Source organism: Balaenoptera physalus (genome assembly GCF_965194825.1).
Source record: "Balaenoptera physalus genome assembly, chromosome: 11".
NCBI lineage: Eukaryota > Metazoa > Chordata > Mammalia > Artiodactyla > Balaenopteridae > Balaenoptera > Balaenoptera physalus.
The window spans coordinates 22,151,771-22,174,634 of NC_138896.1; the positions used below are offsets into that span (position 1 = coordinate 22,151,771).

General features: G+C 39.7%; 2 protein-coding genes across 6 annotated transcripts in view; one reads left to right on the plus strand and one right to left on the minus strand.

The window, feature by feature from the left end:
- LOC309638925 (zinc finger and SCAN domain-containing protein 16-like) overlaps positions 1-9,033 on the plus strand; it is a 378,126-nt gene extending 369,093 nt beyond the window's left edge. The window contains exons 1-4 of one of the 5 annotated variants that reach the window (XM_082415472.1): positions 390-1,908; positions 2,015-2,955; positions 3,946-4,085; positions 8,386-9,033. In XM_082415472.1, the coding sequence (XP_082271598.1) occupies positions 2,570-2,955; positions 3,946-4,085; positions 8,386-8,906 (1,047 nt within the window). In that variant the 5' untranslated portion in view covers positions 390-1,908; positions 2,015-2,569 and the 3' untranslated portion in view covers positions 8,907-9,033. The other 4 variants (XM_082415475.1, XM_082415473.1, XM_082415474.1 and 1 more) reach the window with 4 other exon arrangements.
- Positions 1-22,864, minus strand: part of H1-5 (H1.5 linker histone, cluster member) — a 127,339-nt gene that overhangs the window by 66,882 nt on the left and 37,593 nt on the right. The window lies entirely within an intron of this gene.

A 22,864-nucleotide genomic window follows, 5' to 3' on the forward strand; every position in this document is an offset into this window, starting at 1 on the left:
TTTGCTTATTAGGAAAATCAGCGCTGTGTCTTTGAGATGTGTGGTATATTTTACTCTGAGCTTATATTTTAGGTGTTTTTTTTTTCATTCAAAATTCCTAAATTTTTCCATCACCAGTTCCATTTATCTTTCTCTTCATGGCTTTTCAGTTATGTCTTCAGGGTTTTTTATGTCACACTTAGAAAGTCCCTCCCCACTCCAAGGTAGCAATAGCTTCACACTTACAAGTTTATTTTTAACACAGCAGCCAGAAAATCTTTTCAATGCCTAAGTCTGATCATGCTACTCCTCTGCTCAGAAATTCTGAATGGCTTTTCATCTTGGAGTACAAAACAATATCCTTGCACTCACACAAGACCCTCATCTCTCTCTCTCTCTCTCTCTCTCTCTCTCTCTCTCTCTCTACTCCCAACACCCTTTTGATCCTTCAGCTCCAGACACATAAGTCTCCTTCCTGTTCTTCGATTATTTCAAACACTCTCCATTCCAGGCCTTTGCATTTTCTATCCCTCTCCCAGAAACGCCTTTACCCCTAGGGCCCACTCATCTCCCTCAGTCTTTGCTCAAGTCAATGTACTAATGAGGTCCTCGATGACCACCCTATTAAAATTGCATTACTACTTCATTCTCATCCCAAACTCCATATTTTCTTTATTTTCTCCTGAGCACTAACAGCCACCATCTGATACACTATATATTTTTCTTGTTTGTTTATTGCCTGCCTCCCTACCCCCGACCCCCCCACACACACTTATAAGTTTTATGAAGGTACGGGCATTGTTCTACCTTAAACTAGTTCCAGCTTCTAGAACAGTGCCTGGCACAGTAGGTGAATAATAAATATTTGTGAAAGAGAAAGAAGGAGAAAAAAAAACTAAGATTTTCTTACCCATCAGCTTGGCAAAGATCAAAATATTTTGTAACATTGTGTTGGCAAGTACAGGTAAACATCGCAGATGCATTCTATGATTAGCAATTTGGCACTAAGAAAAGTACAAATGCCCCTACTCTGTGCTCTAGTAAATCTTTTTCTAGGAATATATACTATGGGTATATCCTTACACACAAGAAATCATGATGTTCAGAGAAATTTATTGCAGCATTGTTTGAAAAATAAAAGAATGGAAACAACATACTTGACCATCAATAGTGTAATTATTAATAAATTATGGCATAATTGAATACTATGTGATTATTCTTTTTAAAAAAGAGTAAGATGGAAGAAGCCCTTTATGTACAATCTCCAAACTCAATTAGTAGGAGGCAAAAAAAAAAAAAAAACCAAGTTGCAGAACTGTTACCATTTGTGTATGGGTGTGTGTATTTGGGGGTGAAGGTGAGGGAATCTAAACCTGCGTAATATACCTATGGAATGATATAGTATATGTCACGAAAAACGGTTGTCAAATCTAGATGCGGGGGCCAGTTATCCTTTTTTTTTAATCTTTTTTATTGAAGTTTACTTAATTTACAGTGTTGTGTTCGTTTCGAGTGTACAGCAGAGTGATTCAGTTATACCTATATTCTTTTTAGATTATTTTCCACTAGAGGTTATAATTCTTTTTAAACATTGAACCATGTGAATGCATTACATACCCATATTACTTATTTAATAATTAAGTGGGGGAAAAAAAATCTTGAGAGGGAAAACTTTTTTTTAAAGAGCAAAAAAAAAAACCAGCTTTCGGGCGCCTAAGTCCCATCAGTCAAATGTACAGGAACCGGGTCCTCCGCGGGCTAGAGCTGAGGGTGGGAAGCCCGGCAGACGCCACCGAGGCGAGGCTTCCTAGAGCGGCCCGGAAGTGCCCAGCTGACAGCAACCCAGCGCCGATTGGTCGGTTTGATTCTAACCTTTGTTCGGGCCGCCCAAAAGACGCTAGCTGTCGCACCTGTACCTCTCCGAGCGAGGTGAGTCTCTCCCTGCTCCTGGGTGGAGGAGGGGGCAGGGCACAGTCGTGGTCTGCAGCAACTGTCTCCCCACACCTCCCCCTCACAGGCTGTCCCCTCCCTCCAGACATAGCTACGAGAGAGGACTTGGGCCGACATCCCGGGAGAACGGAGCGAAAGGGAACACTGGTTACGAGTTGCTCTGCGAGGGCATTCATCTAACCCCCATCCTGAGTTGGCGCATGTACCCCACAACCAGTGCATCCTAGGAACCCGTACATCTCAGGTTGTGGAATGAAAGAGCTTTTTAACAACGCTGTTAATACTCAGCGTTTATTTAGTGCTTGCTCTCAGGCCAAGGACTTTGCATACTTATTTAATCTACACGTCGACCCTATGAGAAACACGAGAATTTTTACAGATGAGGATCTAGTAACTTGCTCTAAATTACACAACAGCCCAGATTCAAATCCATGCTCCTGCTTCAGTGTTCTTATTTACAGCCTCCTATCAGACGATTTTCTCTACTCAATTCTGGTTGCTTCCCTTTATCAGTGTTTATGTTCACAGCAGCTTTTGTCATTTCTCTATGGTAACAGATTTTTCTCTGAGACAAGATTCTAAGAGATTCTCCTTGAATCAGTTCCAGATAGAGGATTAATATTCTGAAAAACAGCCCAGAATGGCCACATCCCTGGAACCTGAGGAACAAAAAGGACTTTTAATAGTTAAGGCAGACCATTATGGGGGACAGGACTCCATCTCACAAAAGTACAGTCCTCACAGAAGGGAACTCTTCAGGCAGCACTTCAGGAAGCTCTGCTATCAGGATGCACCTGGACCCCGTGAAGCTCTTACCCAGCTCTGGGAGCTTTGCCACCAGTGGCTGAGGCCAGAATGCCACACAAAGGAGCAGATTTTAGACCTGCTGGTGCTTGAACAGTTCCTGAGCATTCTCCCTAGGGACCTGCAAGCATGGGTGCAGGCACACCATCCAGAGACTGGAGAGGAGGCGGTGACTGTGCTGGAGGATCTGGAGAGAGAGCTTGATGAACCTCGAAAGCAGGTGGGAAGGGGGCGGTCATTTGGCTGTGAGAGATCAGGGTATAGACCAAGCCAAAGCAAAAGCATATGAAAGAACACCTGAAGGTATTTAATATGTTACCCTAGAGAAGAACAAGGCTTAGGGACTGACTGCCAGTGTCAAATAACTGAAGTGTGACTAAGTAAAAAGAGACACTAGACTGATTCTATGTCCGTTTGGAAGGCTAGGATCAGTGAGAAGCTGTAGGAAGGCAAAAAGATATCAGAGGAAAACAAACAATTTTCTAACATTCACGGTTACCTATACATAAAATAGGCTACCTTGTAATAAAAAACTCCCCTTCAAGGTGTGGTTCAAGTAGATAATAAGGATAATACAGAACAGCATGGTCTAATTGTGACCCATTCACATTTAATACATGTAATTAAATATACATTTACTATATGGTAATTAAATATAATGTGAGCCCTATATGTAATTTAAATTTTTAGTAGCCACATTTGTGAAATTAAATATATTTCATTTAACCAAAAATATGTAATCAATATTAAACATGAGGTATTTTACATTTTTTAATTTCAGTTTTCAATATTTGAATGTATTTTACACTTCACATATCTCAATTTGTATTAGCCACATTTCAAGTGCTCAGTAACCACATCTGGCTAGTGGCTATCGTATTGGACCACATGGTTATAGAAGAAATTCCCCCATTTGGTGGAAGTTGGGTTCAATCTTTAAGGTACCTTTCAAGTCCCAAGACTCTATGATTCTGGACCTCTGCAGATCACTGTTAGAGGCACTGAATTTTATTCTCCAGTGTCCTGAACTGTATAGATTAGACTCTGTCTCTTCATTTTTAGTCATTATTGCCATTTGCAATTGAATGAGAATTTTTCCTCTTTTCTATGGCCCTGGTCCCTGGCACATGCTTCTTTTGATCTTTCTCTGAAGTTCTTTCAGTTCTTTCACAAAATCTACCTTGCAAGCCCAATCATACTTCATTGTTCCCAGGTCCCAGCCAATTCAGAAAGACAGGACACACTTTTGGACAAGTTGGCCCCCTTGAGAAGGCCACATGAGTCACTGACTATCCAGCTCCATCACAAGAAGACCCAGCAGGAGCAGGAATCTGGGGAGCCCCAAAGGAATGGTAAGGAGCAGGAGTTTGTGTTTATGAGAGAAAAGCTGGTTCCTTAGGTTAGAGAGGAGCTTTCTCACTTTCATCCTCTCCCTTTTAAGTTTCCCTGCTTGTCCTTCACCTCACTGTGGAAGATGCTATCTCCCTTCCTACCCTTGCCCTGTCATGGAAAGAACTATATTTCAGTTTTTCATTAGACTTAAAAGCTGCTGTTTGGCCCATGGGGTGGGGGAGGAGTTCACCAGATGTAATCAATGCTACTAATAGAACACAAGATGAGGACTGATAAGAGTCCCTTGAGTTTGGCATTTAGAAGTTAATGAGTCTTAGCAAGTCTTAAGTCTCCTGCCTTATCAGGAGGCAGAAGCTGTAAGAGGCAGACTATTTTAATAAGCTTTAGTAAGCTTAACTATGTGGAATCCTCACTTCTTTTCTGTGAGAAGCCATATAAGCTTCTCTCCTCACCTTTGAGAGAAGACAGGACAGGAATTTATAAAATACGTCGCAATTATAATTTAACGTGTCTATTGTGCTAAATTCTATTGCGTAGAACATAGAGAATTATTATTATTATGACTAATGGCTTATCTATGCAAAACTTTAAATTCTAGATATCTTTCCTTCTGTTTTTGTTTTTTTTTTTTACAAATACTTCTGGACCAGTTTCACTCTGCTTCCCGTTAATGTAAGTCCAGAAAATTACACACTTCCTATACCTAAAATTATAGAGGTTTACACATGTGCTGCTACCAAAATAACCTTTCAAGGGAATACTATACAGTTAAAATATGAATTGTATTTTCTTAATCTAATCTACCAAAAGATACTTCATGAAATCTAGCTATCCTTGAGGCCTATGACTTCTTAGGGAAGTCTACTTTGTCTGCATTGAACAGTATTAATATGACTTTTTTCTAAGGTACAGCCCTGGCAATCTTACACAATTTTTATCTGTGTTCCCACTACCACTATACTCCCCGCCAAAAAACAGACAAGCAAAAAACAAAACCACCAAAGCAAAACCAAAGGAAAAAAAGAAAACAACCCTGAAGAAATCACAACAAATACATTTGAAGAAATGCCTCTCAACTTTATTAAAAGAATGTAATATCTGGTCCAAATCCTCATTTTGCAATTAAACAGATATACCCACAGTGATTGTGACTTTTCCAAGTTTCCATAAGGAGTTAGAGGGAAAACTGGGTCTCCTGCCTACTAGTAGAACAATTTTTTAAAACCATCATGATAATATACCAAAAAGCCAGTGTCTTTTAAAATAAATTTATTGTTAAATAGAGAGACTTTTTCTTTAAATTATTTATTTATTTATGGCTGTGTTGGGTCTTCGTTTCTGTGCGAGGGCTTTCTCTAGTTGTGGTGAGCGGGGCCCACTCTTCATCGCGGTGCGCGGGCCTCTCACTATCGTGGCCTCTCTTGTTGCGGAGCGCAGGCTCAGTAATTATGGCTCACGGGCCTAGTTGCTCCGCGGCATGTGGGATCTTCCCAGACCAGGGCTCGAACCCGTGTCCCCTGCATTGGCAGGCAGATTCTCAACCACTGCGCCACCAGGGAAGCCCTAGAGAGACTTTTTTATGCAATATCTCATTTTAAAATTTTCATTGTATCCATATCAGCAAGATTATTAGTATTAGCCATTGGCTAGGGTAATGGGACTCGTCTCTGTAAACATACCTGGAAATTATAATAGTGGTCACTTAATACAGAATTATCTTCACATATGAGAGAACTTGGAGAACCGAGTGTCTTGCAGTTCTTTGTAGCACATTGTCAGGCATTTCAAAGGGAACTTTTTGGATGTTCTCTTAACCCACAACACTGACTCTCCGGTAGCAGTAAGTGATAGTCTACTTTGTTCCAGTTTCACTTCAGTCAGCATTTAACCTTGTTCTTTCCCTCTAGACTGTCAAGCAAGTTGTACGTATGGTAATCAAATGGTCTTTATGGACATACCCTCATGTCAGTGACCAGCAGGACTGGGCTTATCTGGAATGTAACTGATAAGGACTCTTGGATATGCCAAAATAAAATTGGAAGAATGGCCCTGGCAGAAGATGCTAAAATGAAATACTCCTAATTTAATCAGTTCTGAAACAAGATCTCCTAGAATCCTATTAGCCTGGGAATAGCTGGCACTTGGAAGAGATACATAAACAAAGCCCTGAAACTCCAGTTGGCCAAGTAGACTGCAGGTCCCTGAGATGAGAAAAGTTCCCATTTGACAGTTTCCATACAATTTTCTTTATGTTGTTCAATTGCAGATGTAAGGGAGAGGGTTATAATTTGAATTGCTGAACAAGGAAAACTGACGCTGTATTTAAAAAAAAAAAAAATCTTTTGAAGTCCTGGTGAGGGATTTTTCTCCAGACTTCTCCTGAAGTTGTAGGAGAGAGACTCATCCTAAGGACTGGTAGATTCCCCTGAAGGTGGTAAACTGACCACAAGTGCCAACTCTTTGTATCCTTTTTAAAAAGATATTCATCTTCATCAGTAAGCCACCGAAAACCAACCATCAGTGACTCCAGTATGTAAAAGAAGCTGTGGAGCCAATATGTTGACATTTGAAAACACTTTTCTTAATGGTATGGGGGTGTCTCTGATTTCTGTGATTTGCTTAATGATCATTAACCTACTAACTTAGCAATACTTCTGCCACACATTATACTTTTACACATGCTTTATCATACATTTCGTCATCTGATCAAACTATAGGAAAGGAGGAGGGCACAGAGGTGATAAGGAAACCAAAATGGTTATGATCTGCCAACATTTAAACAATTATCAGCAAAGCCAGGACTGATATCTGGACTTTCTGGCTCTAATCCAGTCCTTGTAATTTCTAGCCTGAGATAATATGGTATTTACGTTCCAAAACAATATCATTTTAGAGCAAATAACCAAACTTTAAGAAATATATTGCCTGATTAAAAAATATATATTGTAAGGAGGAAGGTAAGATTTGAGGAAGATTTGGTAGGATGGGGACGTTGTGATGACAATGAAGAATGGGGTTCATGGCGCTCAGTCCAGAGCCAGTGTTTTCCATACCCAGCCCAGGCACTGAAATGTTCTAATAGCTCTTGCTGCTTCTTCCGTCATACCGAGTGAACCACTGAAAACTATATGTGATTAAATGATTGTTGTACAGTTGGGATTCCTAGGCCTGTTGAGATGGAGGTTTCATCATAACCAAATAGGTGACACCCAGCATTAAGACCAAATAGGTTTACTCCCTCCAAATCATCAAAACACCTATTTTCTTATAGAATTCAACTCAACAAATATTTATTGAGTACTTGCTATGTGCCAAGTTCTATGCTTAGCTTGGGGTTGAGGATATGGGGATCAGAAAGAGGGAGAGAGCACATTCGATTTAGGAGGTTAGGGAAGACTTCCTGGAGGAGACAGCATTTGAGATGCACCTTGAATAACAGGCCAGTGGCTCTCAAAGTGCAGTCCCTGGACCAGCAGTGTCTGTCATAACAAGAAGAGCAAATTCCAGGGCTCTACTCCAGGCTTATCAAATCAGAAGCTCTGGGGGTAGGTAGCACAGCAATGTTTTGATAAGCCATCCAGATGATTCTGATGCACAGTAAAGTTTGAGAACCACCAAGCTAGGGTTTAGACAGGAGGAGATGATAGGGAGGACATTAGTTTCAGAAAAAGGATTCAACCCAGCACATACACCAGACCATCCACTGTCACTTCCTGCTTATCTTCCTCCATTTATCCTGACCTGCATGCTCTCTCTGCTTTTAGCTAACTATTATTTATACATACTTCCCTCCTTTAATGGTTCCGACTCACTATATTCCTCTCAGACCCCTGATCCCATTACCTTCTCCAGTCACTTTTACTTGGTTTTACTCCCACTTACTACCTAGGTTTCAGACCCCTCATGTTTCTCCCAAAATTTTACCTCCCTCCCCATCTGTTTTCTAATCTCCCTGTTTATCCCTCTTAATTATCCTTGGCATGTGTGTAGTCCCCATTTACCACTCTGCATTTGCACAGGATTGCCAGGTAACCCCTTGTCCACATTTTTGCCTTTTCCTCTCTTCATAATCTATTCACAAATAATGTATCCTGCTATCTTCCTTACTGGCCTCTTCTTTAATTTCTTCCCTATATTGTCAATATATGTTTTGATGGTGCCAAATATCTAATTTGTGCATTGCATGTGACTTTTCATTTTTATAACACACTTTTAACATTTACATGTTCTTTATTCCATAGGCTTTTTGCTTCTTAAACCTAGAATAGGACCTGTTTGTATACTGTTAATTTGTTACAGGTGATAAAACCAAGACTAAGAATGAAGAGTTGTCCCAGAAGGAAGATATACCCAAAGACATGGAATTCCTTGGGAAAATAAACAACAGACTTACCAAAGCTATTCCTCAGTATCCTGAATCCAAAGATGCTATTGAAAGTGAAGGCAGATTCGAATGGCAACAGAGGGAAAGAAGACGCTATAAATGTGATGACTGTGGAAAAAGTTTCAGTCATAGCTCAGACCTTAGTAAACACAGGAGAACTCACACTGGAGAGAAGCCCTATAAATGTGACGAATGTGGAAAAGCCTTCGTTCAACATTCACATCTCATTGGACATCATAGAGTACACACTGGAGTGAAACCCTATAAATGTAAAGAATGTGGGAAAGATTTCAGTGGGCGCACAGGTCTCATTCAGCATCAGAGAATCCACACAGGTGAAAAACCCTATGAATGTGATGAGTGTGGGAGGCCCTTCCGTGTAAGTTCAGCCCTTATTAGACATCAAAGAATTCATACAGCAAATAAGCTCTACTAATATGGTGTAAGTAACAAAAGTTAGACACTCAGGCCTAGTTATCAGAGAAATCTGCCTTGGAGACCTTGAGTATCCTGATGTAGGCAAAGCTTCAATCATCATTAAAAATTTCTCTGGCACCAGAGAATTTACCTGAGTAAAATTTCCTTTTATTTCTAAAGTAGTTCAGTTTCTTGGAAGGAACTAAGAGTTATTTCAGAAAGCCTTGTCCACTGCCAGCATTGCTCACTTGCAGCCCAAGATAACCATGTTTCCTGGTTGAAAGATGTGAATTCTACCTCTCGACTCTGGCTCCTTTTTCCTTGACCACTCAGGGTATGACTTTAGGCAAAACATTCATATTTTCTCTGCCTTCATTTTCCCATTCTGTAAAGTGCAGATGATATAATAGAAGCCCACCAGGTATGCTGTATTAAGTTAAAATAGATGAAAACTGCTTTTGAAATTAAGAACTAAAACAATACTATTTTCCCCCATCATTAGTGATATAATGGCCTAAATATCCCTTATCTTAAAGTAGGGAATATAATAATTTTGTGGAATATTGTGCTTTGCCAAAGATAAAAAAAAATGAGGAAACCACCAGAAAAGATAGCAGGCTAAGAAAAACATTAAAATGGAGAGGAAAGCAATAAGTCATCAGTGGGAGCTGCTGGGAAGGGGGATGATGGAGTGTGTTAGGGATCTGTAACTTTGGATAAGTCACTTCTGAATCTCAGGTCATTTAAACTGAGGGAGATGGGGAGAGGTTGATCTAGAACTGCACTGTCCAATATGGTAGCCAGTACCCACATGTGGCTATATACATTTAAACTTAACTGAAATAAAGTGGAAAATTCAGTTCCTTGGTGACATTAGCCACATTTCAAGTGCTCAATAGCCACGTGTGGCTAGTAGCTACAATAATGGACAGCACAGATCCATTTTTTATCACTGCAGAAACTTCTCAAGGACATTGCTGTTCAATCATTGGTAAGGTACCTTCCAGCTTTGATACATGATTCTGAGTTCAGGAAGGTAGCAAAAGAGATACCTGAAGAGGCTGTAATAGCAATAGGAGATAAAATACAAACACCTTAAAACAAAGTAATTTAGTAAAAATAACTTTGTGGTACTTTTTCAGCCTTAGAGAGTGTATTGTAATTGGAGAAAGATGATTATTAAGTAAGTACAATAACCTAATAATCAAAATTGAAAGCTTAACTTACTACCTCATCTCTATAAAAAGAGTGTAATCACCTTTACAAGGTAACATCCCCTGTCAGTTACCCTATACTAGTGAGAAACTGGGACTCTCAGGACACTAATACTTTAAGACACAGTGAACAATTTAGTTTTTCTTTTTCTTTTGGCTTCTGAATGTATTAGCATTTCATGAACGTATTTGCGACAGTTTTACATCACTAGTTTCAGAATTTTATAGCATGACAGGAATTGTGACCAAAGGCCAACACATTCAAATTTACAACACCATCAAACTGCCACGAACCACTGATTCTAGGAATACCCATCACCAAAATGATCAGTAAGTGATCTAATCTCTTACGGAAGACATTAATTACACATACTTGCTTTGATAGTAGGAAAAGCACCAGAATCATTTTGTGTCTACTACTATTGGAAGACGACTCTTAAATCATTCCTCATAACACCATAAACTGAGTTTCTATGTCTTTTGAACATAATGCTCCTTTTAAAAAAAAATGTAAGTTTACTTTGAATGTATACATCAACTGATACAAATATTTTAAGACATCAAGTTTCACACTCATACTTGTTTTTTCGCTTATCTAAGCACTATTTCAAAACATTTGAAACAAAGGATTTTTTAATGATCATGAAAAGTAAAGTATTAAATCTTTAGTATTAGAAACATCCTTATCTAAAAAATAAAGTTAGGTGCTTAATGAATGATAGCTTTTCCCCCTTTACCTTCAGTCTTGCTAAAAAACTGTCATGTGTAGAAGCTGTTTACAGTCTTTAAAGGGGAAACTCATGTCTCTGATCTTATCCTTGAATTTAGAGTCTTCTGCAATGGTAAGAAAGATGATCCTGGCTACCACAAGATTAAGTTTCCTCAAATGGGTAAAAACGATGACAGACTGATTTTCCTCTAACGTACTCTGTATGACTGAACATTCTATTCAGGTAGTTTTGAATACCTGTTGTGTATAAAGAATTGTTCTAGTGTTAGAGTTGTACACCCTCAAAGTCTGAGTGAAGAGTAGTTTGGAGCACTGAGACTATGCTACCCTTTTTAGTCTGGTGTTGATTCCAAATTGCCACCACAGTGTCCGCCATCTGATCTTGACCAGAGGGGCAAGGATAAGAGTCAGAGAGGTACAGAAAGATTTGGGGCCAGAGACAGCCTGGAGTGATAGTGGCAAGAGAAGAAAGTCCAGTGGGACCTGGGATAACTGCTGGCATAAGGCAAAGGAGGCATGAGGTTGAAGGAGATCTAAGTAGTTGTTAGTATTATGAAGGATTAGGCAGTGTCCTAGTAAGTCTGTAGAAACGCACAAAACAATTGGTGAGGATGCAAGCAGTTGGAAAGAAGAGCTCTGAGTTCAATCACAGCCACAGTTATTGGAAAAGAAGGTGTAATATGTTAGACACCGTAATCAGAACCACTGAGTTCTAGCAGAGAGCCATCCTGGAATGATGGCACCTGCTCTAAAAGAACCCTAAACATGGAAGGCAGTTTCTCAAATAGTTGTGTCAAAAACATATGCATCACTCCTCCCAAATTTTTTGGAGGGTTTTTCTTTTTTTTGGAGGGAGGCAACAACTTGTAGTTTGTAGTTTTCATGAACTAGTAGAACAGACAGTGATTTTAAGAGGCACCTAAAGGGAGTACGGGGGTAGTTCTTTCAGATACAGTTGGGGAATGGTGGTTAAACTGGTGATTTTGAATGAGGAGCCAACAGCTATAAAGGGAGGAAACAGATGAGAGTTGGGGTAGGAGGGGATGTCGGAGGTATGCACGGGCCTTGGTGAAGAGGGGGGAAACAAGATAGAGGAGAAGTGGATGGAACAAAAAGAGAATGATAAAAAAGGAACAAGGGTATAGGGAAAGGAACAAAGATAAAATAAGAGATGGTGATAGAGAAAGAAAAGAGTGACAAGTAATTCTAATATTGACATCAATTATAATTGAGACAGTGGGTTATATACCACAGCCATACAAAGGTGAACAGATCAGCTTATCCCAAGGTCATCGAGTCTTACATGCACAGCATATATTATTTATGTTATCTTTATTGAATGGGTCTACAATCTCATTCTGAGCATAAAATTATTTCTTTGTAGTCTAATCAAAAAGTCCATCAACAGTGAAACTGCTAGAAACTTTGAAATGCTTCAAAACAACCTGTTCTCCCCTTAGTAATATCACAAGGCAATTAGACTAAGGTTCTAAATGAATAGATCTCTCAGTCTTTCTTACTCAAATCTTCTAGAGCACAGTTTCTCAACCTTGGTTTCATTGACATTTTCAGCCAAACAATTCCTTGCGGTGGGGGGCTGTCCTCTGCAGTGTGGGATGTTTAGCAGCATCCCTGGCCTCTATCCCCTGGATACCAGCAGCCCCAACTTGTGACAAGCAAAAATTTCTTAAGAGATGCAAATATTCCCTGAGGGACAAAATCTTTCCCCCGCCCTGCCAGCCCAGTTGAGAACCACTTCTCTATAGGAAAATAATCTGATTTCCATGACCGTTCCACGTCATATACAATAAGATTCAACTTAGAAATGTTATATATGACTAGCACTGTTAGACCCTTTTACTACCCCACAAAATGATTCCCAGGGTACCTAAAATCTATGCAGCAGTCATGCTAAAGAAGTAGTCTACTTTAGGAAGTCATACCTCACTTACTTTTGAGCACCAGAGGAATCTGTCCTCAAGTGTGACTTGCATAAAGAGCTTACATTGCATTTTTCTAGACCTTCTTCTTCCCTCTATACCATAATTCTGCTGCTACCCTCTCCTTTGCCCCTTGACCCAACCACAAATAGACACTTTATCCTTGACCTGCACTGTCCAATACATTAGCCACTAGGTACATGTGGCTATCGAGCACTTGAAATGTGGCTATGCAACTGAGGAACTAAAATTTTTTCACTTTAATTTAAATTTAAAAACTGATACTCAATTCAGTTATTGGAAAACCTTTAAGTATGTTTGGAGTATTTCGGGTATAGGAATCTAATTTTGCCATTCAAATTTTATGTAATCTCAATACAGATCAAGTATTTCCAATGAAAATTTAATAACTGAATTGAGATGTGTAGTAAGTATAGACACACTGGATTACAAAGACTTAGTATGAAAAAAGGAATGTAAAATATTTCATTAATAAGTTTTATATTAGATTTTAAAATAATATTTTGGATATACTGGTTTAAATAAAATACATTAAAAATTAATTTCACCTGTCTTTTTACATTTTTAATGTGGCTACTAGAAAACTTACATCCACATAGGTGGATCACATTACATTCCTATTTATTGGACAACACTGATCAAGATCTTCTCACTCTCAGGGTAGGTCCCATTCACTATGTTCCAAACCACCTCAATTCTGTGAGGCTGAGTTCTGTGCTGCCAAGGACTTTTTACCTATTTCTTCTTATTCATTAATCCAACAGGTATTTACTGAGTGCATGCTATGTGCCACACCTCTATTTTAGGTATTGGGGATAGAGCAGGATATAACAAGATATTTCCATGTAAGACTATGAGAAAAATAGTGAATGTTAAAATTAAAGGTATAATGCTGTCCTTTCAGATGGAAGACTATTAGGAAGAAAAGGCGGGGCATTTCAGGTTAGGTGTGGGGAGGAAGGAAAGAAAAGGGGGAAAAATAGATTGTTATTTTGGGATTACAATTTCATTTCAATTTAATAAGATTTTAAGTTTGGTTTGTTTGGCAAGTCCAATAGCACAGCAATAGGGACTAAAGGTCTTTGGATATGCCATTGCATGAGAGGACTTATTAAAGGTTAGACCTGCTTTATGCATTATTGTTAATGCACACTTCATAGTATTTACTGCAGAAGTCTCTTTGGGGAAATTAGCAATGGAACAATTTCTATATGTAAGAACCATAAGTTCCCATGTATGTTGAATTAACCTATTATATATCACCGTAATACTGGGTACAAGGAAGGAAATTTCATTAAACCAGTTATTGTGCCTTTTTGTTTTTCTCTACTCCACTCAGTCGATAGTCTTGGAAAACTCTGCTATAGCCTTAACTTTATCTCAAAGACGTGAAGTGATTACGTGCTTTTGATGTTTTTTGTTTAAAAATAACTTTCCTATGAAGAACAATCAACAGCAGTTAGAAAGTAGATAATTATAAACAAATTCTATTTTACTATCTCTATATAAAAATACAAACATGAATATGAGGACATCTAAAAATGCAGAAATAGTTATATATTCCATGTATCAATATATAAAAACATAGCTGGAAGGAAATCCTTTTTCAGAATCAGGAAATAGTTCCTTATCTACTAGGTTAAAATCCTAAACCCTCCAGCAAATGTATAATTCAATATTTTGAACAATTTTAGTATTTCATTGTCACATAAAATATGTAAATAGCTATTCACATTATTGTGGTGATTTGCATGTACAATAGGAGTCAGATGGGAAAGAAAATACCATTCTTATTTGTAAAGTAATGACAACACAATAAATCTGGAATCTTTGAAATAATTTAAAGTTAAAACATTTCTTAACCTACTGCATATATTTATAAGTTACATAATGTCTAACTCTTGCACAAGTTGAGTTTTTTGCATAAACACTTAATGCTACTTTCTAGGCACTCTCTTACTCAAGGGTTGACCTTAAATTCATTTTTCCCCTTGGATCAGTATTCTTGACACCTATGGAAAAGAACATCCTGGCTCCTCCAGAAAGTAGATAAAGCTAAGTCAGAAATAAAGAAGAAATAAACATGACACTCCAATGGGAAAAGTATAAAACCATCATAGTCAGACAGTTTGGCTTCAAATGAAGAGTAAGTAAATCAATACCTCCTAGAAAAATCTATGCCATTTCTTACACAAAACCCAAACTACTACCAGGACTTTGAGTTAGTTCAGTATAGACATTCTACCAGACATAATGTATTTGATAAAGCTTCTAGCTTTTTATCTTCAGACTGGTTTGCTATATTAATTCAAGGGTCTCAGGAATATGAGAAACAATGACAATAATTCAAAATTTTTCATTATCTGTTCTTGGATGTGTCTTCGTTTGTCACAACTGTTGGGCTATAATAAAGGAGCTGCTTCTGTCTTTTCATAAAAAAAAGAAATCCCTGCTTTTATAAACCTGTATTACAGTGAAGGAAGACAAGACAAATATCAAATAGGAGTAGTGGTATATGGAATATAAATAATGAATTGAAATGAAACAGAGTGGCTGAATGACTACTACAAGTAGTCAGAAAAGGCTTTTCTGGAGAGCTGACATTCTAACTGAAATATAAATGTCCAGCCTTGGGAAGTTCTGAAGAAGACCATGTCAGGCAAAGGGAATTGCTAATGCAGTCTTTACAGTAGGAATGAATCTGAGGTGTTTACAGGAAATGAAAGAAGGTCATTGGGTCTAAAGCACTGGATTAAGGGGAATGTGGTATAAAATTAGGCTAGAGAGGTGAGCAGGGGCCAGGATATGTATTCTAAGCATGATGGGACACCATTGGAAGGGAAGGACATGATCTGATTTTTGTTTTTAAAAGATCATTCTGGTCCCTTAAGTAAGCAAGAGTGAGAAAAGAGCAGAAGCAAGGAGACCAGTCAAGAGGCTACTGCAGTAATACATATGAGAGAAGGTGGTGGCACCAACCACAGGTCCAAAGTGGACATGAAGAGAAATAAACAGATTCAAGGTATATTTTGGAGACAAAGCCAAAACAATTTGCTAAAAGACTGTTGTAGACTCCTAAATTCTCACACAAAAAGATGTTTAAATACTGGGTTAAACGTATGAAATTGCCATTTCTGTGTGTCAGAAGCAGTCAAATATCAGCAATTTCAAATGATTTAACCTAGTAGAAACAAAATAAGAACAGAGAAAAATCTAGAGAGAAATGGAACAGGGGAAGGGACTTTGAAATTGTGTGGGGGCCTAATTATGGGCCTAATTAATTTGTTAAATGGAAATCTGTATTCTTTTCTCCTTAAAACTTTCTGTGGAAGGCACCCTTTGTTAAGCCCTTTGTCTAAAGGGAAATTGCCAACAAACCTGATGAGATTCAGAACACCACTATAATAACATGTCTCTGTACAAACTTCCTTCTGGATAGCACATTTCCTAAACTGATAAAGTCAAGGTTATCAATGAAAGGCAGTAGAGCAGAGGTTAAAAGCAGAATGCCTGGGTATAAATCCTTACTCTGCCTGTTACTAGTTATATGACCTTGGCTTACTTTCTGTGCCTCAGGTCTCCCACCTGTAAAACGGTGGTAAAATGGTATCTACCTCATAAGGTAGGAATTACATAAGTGACCAAATGTAATGAGTTTAGAACAGTGCCTGACACATAGTAAGTGCTATGTTAGCCGCTGCCAATAGCGCAGTTAGGTCTTCTTGTTTATCAAAGTGCATCATGTTCAGCATTTTCTTCCCCCCAAACTGCTTAAATTAGTTAATTGGCATTTGATCTTCATGAATTCACTGCACTTGTTGCTGTTGTGTGTGTTTTAAAATAATTCCTGTAATGTTAACAATTACCCTAATTCTGAACTGCTCCCTGCTCCCTAAATACCTAACCCCAAACCCAGCCCGGTCGGCCCCACCTGTCCACCGGCGGAGAACACCACCCCGGTGACCCTCACTGCGGCACTTACCGCCAGCGCTAGTCTCCCGGCGGTTTCCGGCCCCCGGCGCCGGGTCCAGCTCACAGCGCCGTTTACCGGGCCGCAAATCCCGGCCCGGGGAGCTCTGGAACCGTTAGCTACCGGAAATGGCTGGGAGTCGCGAGAGCGCTGAAAAAGGGGGCCGGTCTTTCCCGGGTTCAGAAACACTGAGGTCCCCCCTGGAAAGAAGCCCGGGGCTCCCAGGTGGAGGAAGAGGAGACCCGTTTGGGGGAGATCCGGAAACGCACTATCCCGCAGCCGGTTCGGACGCAGCTACAGCGGCGGGGGCATTCTCGAAAAGTCGACCAACCACGAGCCTGTGGAAACCTCCAGGATTGCGCGAGAGGCCCGAAAGTGACTTTGGGGACAGGCTCCTTCCACGGTCCGCAGCTTCCTTTCCGCGCCCTCCGCGCAGTTGTCGACCCCAGTCCGCGGTTCCCTAGAGCGCGGGTCCGGCGGGCCCAGGCCGGGAGTGGGCCGAAGCTTTAGGGGCCTCGGGTGCAGGAAAGGCCCGGTCAACCGCGGACAGGGAAAGGGGGTTTCCTCTGCTTAAGTTCATCCTGGAAGGCAGGCGCCCCTCTCTTCTGCGAGAGGGGCTAGTTGGGACGTTCGGTCACACTAGGAAGGGGCGCCGAGGAGCTTCCTCCACTCACGTCTCGGGGTTGCCAACGGTACCTGCTGTGCCCCGCTCACCGTGATCTGGCAGGACCTTGGGCACTAAGGGAGAGGAAAACTGGCCTCTGTTTAAACTTCTCTGATCGTTAGGGGAAATGAGGGCCCAGAATGAAATGGGTGAGGAGTACTGGCGCTGGTATTCTTTAAACCTGGATTCAAATTCCCGCTCCACCACTTTCCTGTTAGGATCAAGGGCAATTTTTTTAACCTCTCTAAGCCTCGGTTTCCTCGTTTGTGTAAATCAGAATAATATAGTGCCTGTTTCATAGGATGGTTGTGACGACTGTGAGAGTGCACGTAAAACACTTAGTCTTTAGACGTTTCCTTCCCCTCCCCTGTACCTGCTATCACTCATCCATGTCAGACAAATAGGACTAATTAACCAACTGTCACTTTTGCTTTTCTGGAGCTCATGTGAAGAAAAGTAAAGTGCAAGACTTGAGTAAGGGAGAAACCACGAAGAATACAAAAGATTGACAGTCATTGTGAGCTTCACATAGTTGCCCATCCCAGCATTTTCACCTCACTTGGCTCCTGGCACATGGTAGGCTCTTGGTAAGTACTTACTTGGATGAATGAGGACAGATCTAGGGAGAAGGAATTAAAGAACAGAAGGGAGAAAGTGAATCAGACTGACTAAATTTAGCTAGTTGACAAAACAAGCGAAACCACTTTTCTTGTCAGAAATGTATGGTAGTCACTAGGCTCCTGTGTCAGACAAAGGACTTTACTTAATGACACAAGCATCATGAGCTTCATGCTCCCCTTGTCCTCAAAGCCAGAGGAGTGACGTGGAGGGGCCCCAGTGGGTGCTGCTCACGCAATGGGTTTGCATCGTAGCAGAGGAACCCCAAGCATAGGAAAAGCCGGTCTTTGCCCAACCTTGCCCCAGAGTGAGGCAATATCTTTATTATCCTGGTCAGGAAACAAATCTGCTCCACAAGGAGATACAAACATCTTTGAAAAGATAATCTGAAAGAAAATCTGTCAGAGCCCTTGGAGAAATGTGAGAGATCCTTGGAGAATTGTTTCCCAACACTCTAGGTAATAGCATCTGGGGTTAGAGGAGATGTCAGCCTTTTTTTAAACTTTATATACATTAAGATTCTAGTTTTTTTTCATATTTTGTTATTTTAATTTTTTAAAATATAATAAAAATAAAAGGCAAACAGAAGTTTACATTTGTTTTAGTAAGGGATAAGGAGTCACTCAGGGTCTGTGACTGGGGAAATGATAATGATATTTAAGGAACATGAATCTAGTAAACATATCTGTAATGGACTAAAGTTATGAAGATTGTCTCAAGGCTGCAGACATGTAGGTATGAGGTAATTAGAACTGAGCAAGGTGGCTATAATAGAGAAGAGCAACATTTCAAAGGAGAAATCTGCTGGCTCCCACCCTGGAACTGATTTAAAGCAACTTTCACCTGGCCCACAGGGCCCCAGATCAAAGCCAGTTCTCACAGAGAAAATTTAAAGTCACCACTCTGCAGAAATAATGAGGATATGGCAACACCAGTCACAAATCAAGTAGGTGGCCTGGCTCAGCTCCTAGCTGAGAAGCTGTACCTGTGCCTTGTGGCCTCCCCTAGCTCAGCAGGCCTATCCACCGAGCTTGCAACTTCTGCCCTGCTCACTGTTTTGCATTTTTATTCTGTTTCTGATCAGTAGAGATTCAAAGAATGTTTCAACCTAAATGTTTTTTTCCACTTTTTTATATTAACCCATTTCTATGTTTAGAGCAGCGTGGATTAAATACTTAACATACTCATTTACCTAGAAGACATCTGCCAAATTGGTCTTCAGCATTCATTCCCCAACTGATTTATTTAAAGTTTCCTCCTGTTCTCTGGATTGTCTCTTTCTTTTGCGGGGTCAGATCTCTTTGTTACTCTTGTCCCTCCTTTCATGCTCTGCACCTGATTTTCATTAAATGTCCTCTGGATTGGATGCTTATATTTAGGAATGGAGTCCTGTGCTAGTTAATTTAGGTAGTAGGAGTTTCCGCTGCAGTTGTAGGAGGCTGCTTGTGCAGCTGGTATTATCCCAATGGAAATTCTCAGTCCGGGTTGTATGTAAGTAGGCAGGCCTTCCTGTAGAGTGAGTGAACAGGGAGCAAGCAGACAGGCTGGGTGCCTACACAATTACCAAAAATGAGAACCTCTTTCTCCTCCTCCTTGTTCTATTGTAGAGGTCCAGAGTCATTTCAAATTTTGCTATGCTTCTTTCTGAGGCTCCCAGTTAAAAAAGGGAGATATCCAACTGTCCCAAATGCAGTTCTTAAATGGATAGCCCATTCTTGCCATTTGCAACTCTTGGTCCTGAGGTTTGAACTTCTCCAGGATTCTTCTGCAGATGCATACCTGGCCCTGGTGTCTTACAGGGCAATTTCCTCTGCTTCTCCAACAATCTGATCCCAATTGCTTATTCTTTTCCAGAAATTCCTCAAAATTTCTGCTCCACTCTTTATTTTCTAGCACTGTTATTTATTTATATTGTTTTAAATTTTTTCAGTCATTTGTGTGTTCTTGGGAGGGAAAGGAAGTAGATATATGTCACCCTTCCAACTTGAACTTAAAACAAGCCATGTTCTTCTATACCACCTCTCTCTCATTTTCTCATTTTTACACACCTCATTTTTGGATTCTTAGAGAAGGCTTTCTGTTTAAAGTGAAATCTGAGCCAGACCTCGAAGGATGGATAGAGTTTAGGTAAGTGGAGAGTAGTAGGAAGTACACTTCTAGCAGAGGGGTCAGTATGAGCAAAAGTGTGATACTGAATGAAGTAGCAGATATGAGAACCAAGCCACCTCCTATTAAGCCAGACATTAAAGAGATTTGCAAAATGTGAAATGATTCCACTCCTTTTACTTTTTTTGAAAATATAGTTAAATTTCATAAAATATTAAAGTAACAAAATATGTTACTTAAGTTAACATGTAATGGGTATGTTATTGTTAAAGAATAAATATTTTTAATTCCTCCGTTTTAATTTCAAACAAAGTAAGTCTTGATGGATATGACCCATATAAACATAAGCTCTTTGGAGTCCTCACTAGTTTTTAAGAGTATAAAAGGAGTCATGAGACCAAAATATTTGAGAATTAATATGCTAGTCCATACACTATATGAAGTTATGCTTCTGAAACTAAAATGTAGAGCAACTATGGAAAATGTGGGAACACCCTTGTGGCCCTAGGTGTGGAAAATATTTGGAGTCTTATTAAAAACATGTCGCCTGCTTATACAAATAAGGAAAGTATGAGTAACCAGAGTCTAGCATTTTTTGTGCTTTGGTGGGGCTGTCATGGTTGTTGGACCTAACGACTCAGGCAGTTTAAAATATGTTCTAAACCCTGGTGTGGCTAATTGTAGTAGTGATTTAAAAGGGTTAAATGCTTACTTTCCATAGCAGGAAGTCAATAGATAATATATCTATACCTGAAAAATCAAGAAATGGCAGTGTTAGCGTGTTATTTATAAATATGGAGGTTAATATCAAGAGTAAAAGGAAAGAGTTAAAGTGGTTGTCTCTGGGGAATAGATATTGATAACGGAAGGGAAGAGTGAGGCCTGGTGTTTTTCACAGTATAAACCTGAGAGTACTATTCAATTTTATTTACTTTTTTTTTTTTTTTTTTTTTTTGGCAGTGTTGGGTCTGTTGCTGCCCGTGGGCTTTCTCTAGTTGTGGTGAGGCGGGCTACTCTTCGTTGCGATGCGCGGGTTTCTCTTGTTGCAGAGCACAGGATCTAGGCATGCTGGCTTCAGTAGTTGCAGCACGTGGGCTCAGTAGTTGTGGCTCACAGGCTGTAGAGCACAGGCTCAGTAGTTGTGGCGCACAGGCTTGGTTGCTCCGCGGCATGTGGGATCTTCCCGGACCAGGGATCGAACCCATGTCCCCTGCATTGGCAGGTGGATTCTCAACCACTGCACCACCAGGGAAGCCCAGTCCCTACTTTTTTTAAATGTATTTTTATTAGTAAAATGCACAAATCAGGTGTGCAACTCAATGAATTTTTACATATGTATGCAACCATGTTAACTACAACTCCAATCAATGGTAAACATTTTTTTGTCTTCTGTCACCAGAGATTAATTTTACTTGTTCATACAAGGCTACTTTTATTCAACATAATATTTTTTAGATTCATCTACATTGTTCATCTATCAGTAGCTCCTTTTAATTTCTGAGTAGTATTCCACTGTATGAACGTAACACTATTTGATTCTCTGTTATCCTGTTGATGAGCATTTGGGTTTTTCCAGTTTGGGCCTACTATGAATAAAGCTGCTATGGACTTATGTTTTCATATCTCTTAGGTAAATACTTAAGGGTGAGATTACTGGGTCATAATGTAGGCATTATTTAACTTCATTAAAAATTGCCATTTTTCAAACTAGTTGTACCATTTTACACTCCCACTAGGAGCGTATAAGAGTTCCATTTGCTTCATATCCTCATTAGCACTTGGTATTGTCAGTCATTTTAATTTTAGCCATTCTAATGGATGTGTAGTAGCTTTAATTTTATATTTCCTTGATGAATAATGACCTTGAGTACCTTTTAATGTACTTATTGATAATTCATATATCAATATGAATTCTTTGGTAAAGTGTGTGTCCATGACTTTTGCCTATTTATGTTTGTCTTCTTATGATTGAGTTGTAAGAGTTCTTTATATATTCTGGATACCGGCTGTCAGAAATATGTATTGAAAATATTTTCCAGGGACTTCCCCAGTGGCACAGTGGTTAAAGAATCCGCCTGTCAATGCAAGGGACACGCATCCGAGCCCTGGTCCGGGGAGATCCCACATGCCACGGAGCAACTAAGCCTGTGCACCACGTCTACTTAGCCTGTGCTCTAGAGCCTACGAGCCACAACTACTGAGCCCGCATGCCACAACTACTGAAGCTCACGCACCTAGAGCCTGTACTCCGCAACAAGAGAAGCCACTGCAATGAGAAGCCCATGCACCACAACAAAGAAGAGCCTTGGCTCACCGCAACTAGAGAAAGCCCGCGTGCAGCAACGAAGACCCAACACAGCCAAAAATAAATAAAATAAATAAAATAAATAAATAAGTAAGATGATATTTTCCAGTCTGTAGCTTCTTTTCACTTTCTAAATGGTGCTTTTTGTTGAACAGAAAATTTAAATTTTGATGAAGTCAAATTTAGCAATTTTATTTGTTATTATTAGTGCCTTTTGAGAAATCTTTGCTTAGGTTATAACGCTATTTTACTTCTAAACTACCTATGTGTACAACTTTGGTTTCTAAAAATTATTTTTTAATGTAAAAAAAGAAACAGAGAGCATAGTTCTAGTCTGTTGCCAGTTATTTCTAGTTACCATCCCAGCCGGGAGGCAAGAACTATGAGATAAAGAGCAAAAATAAGTGTT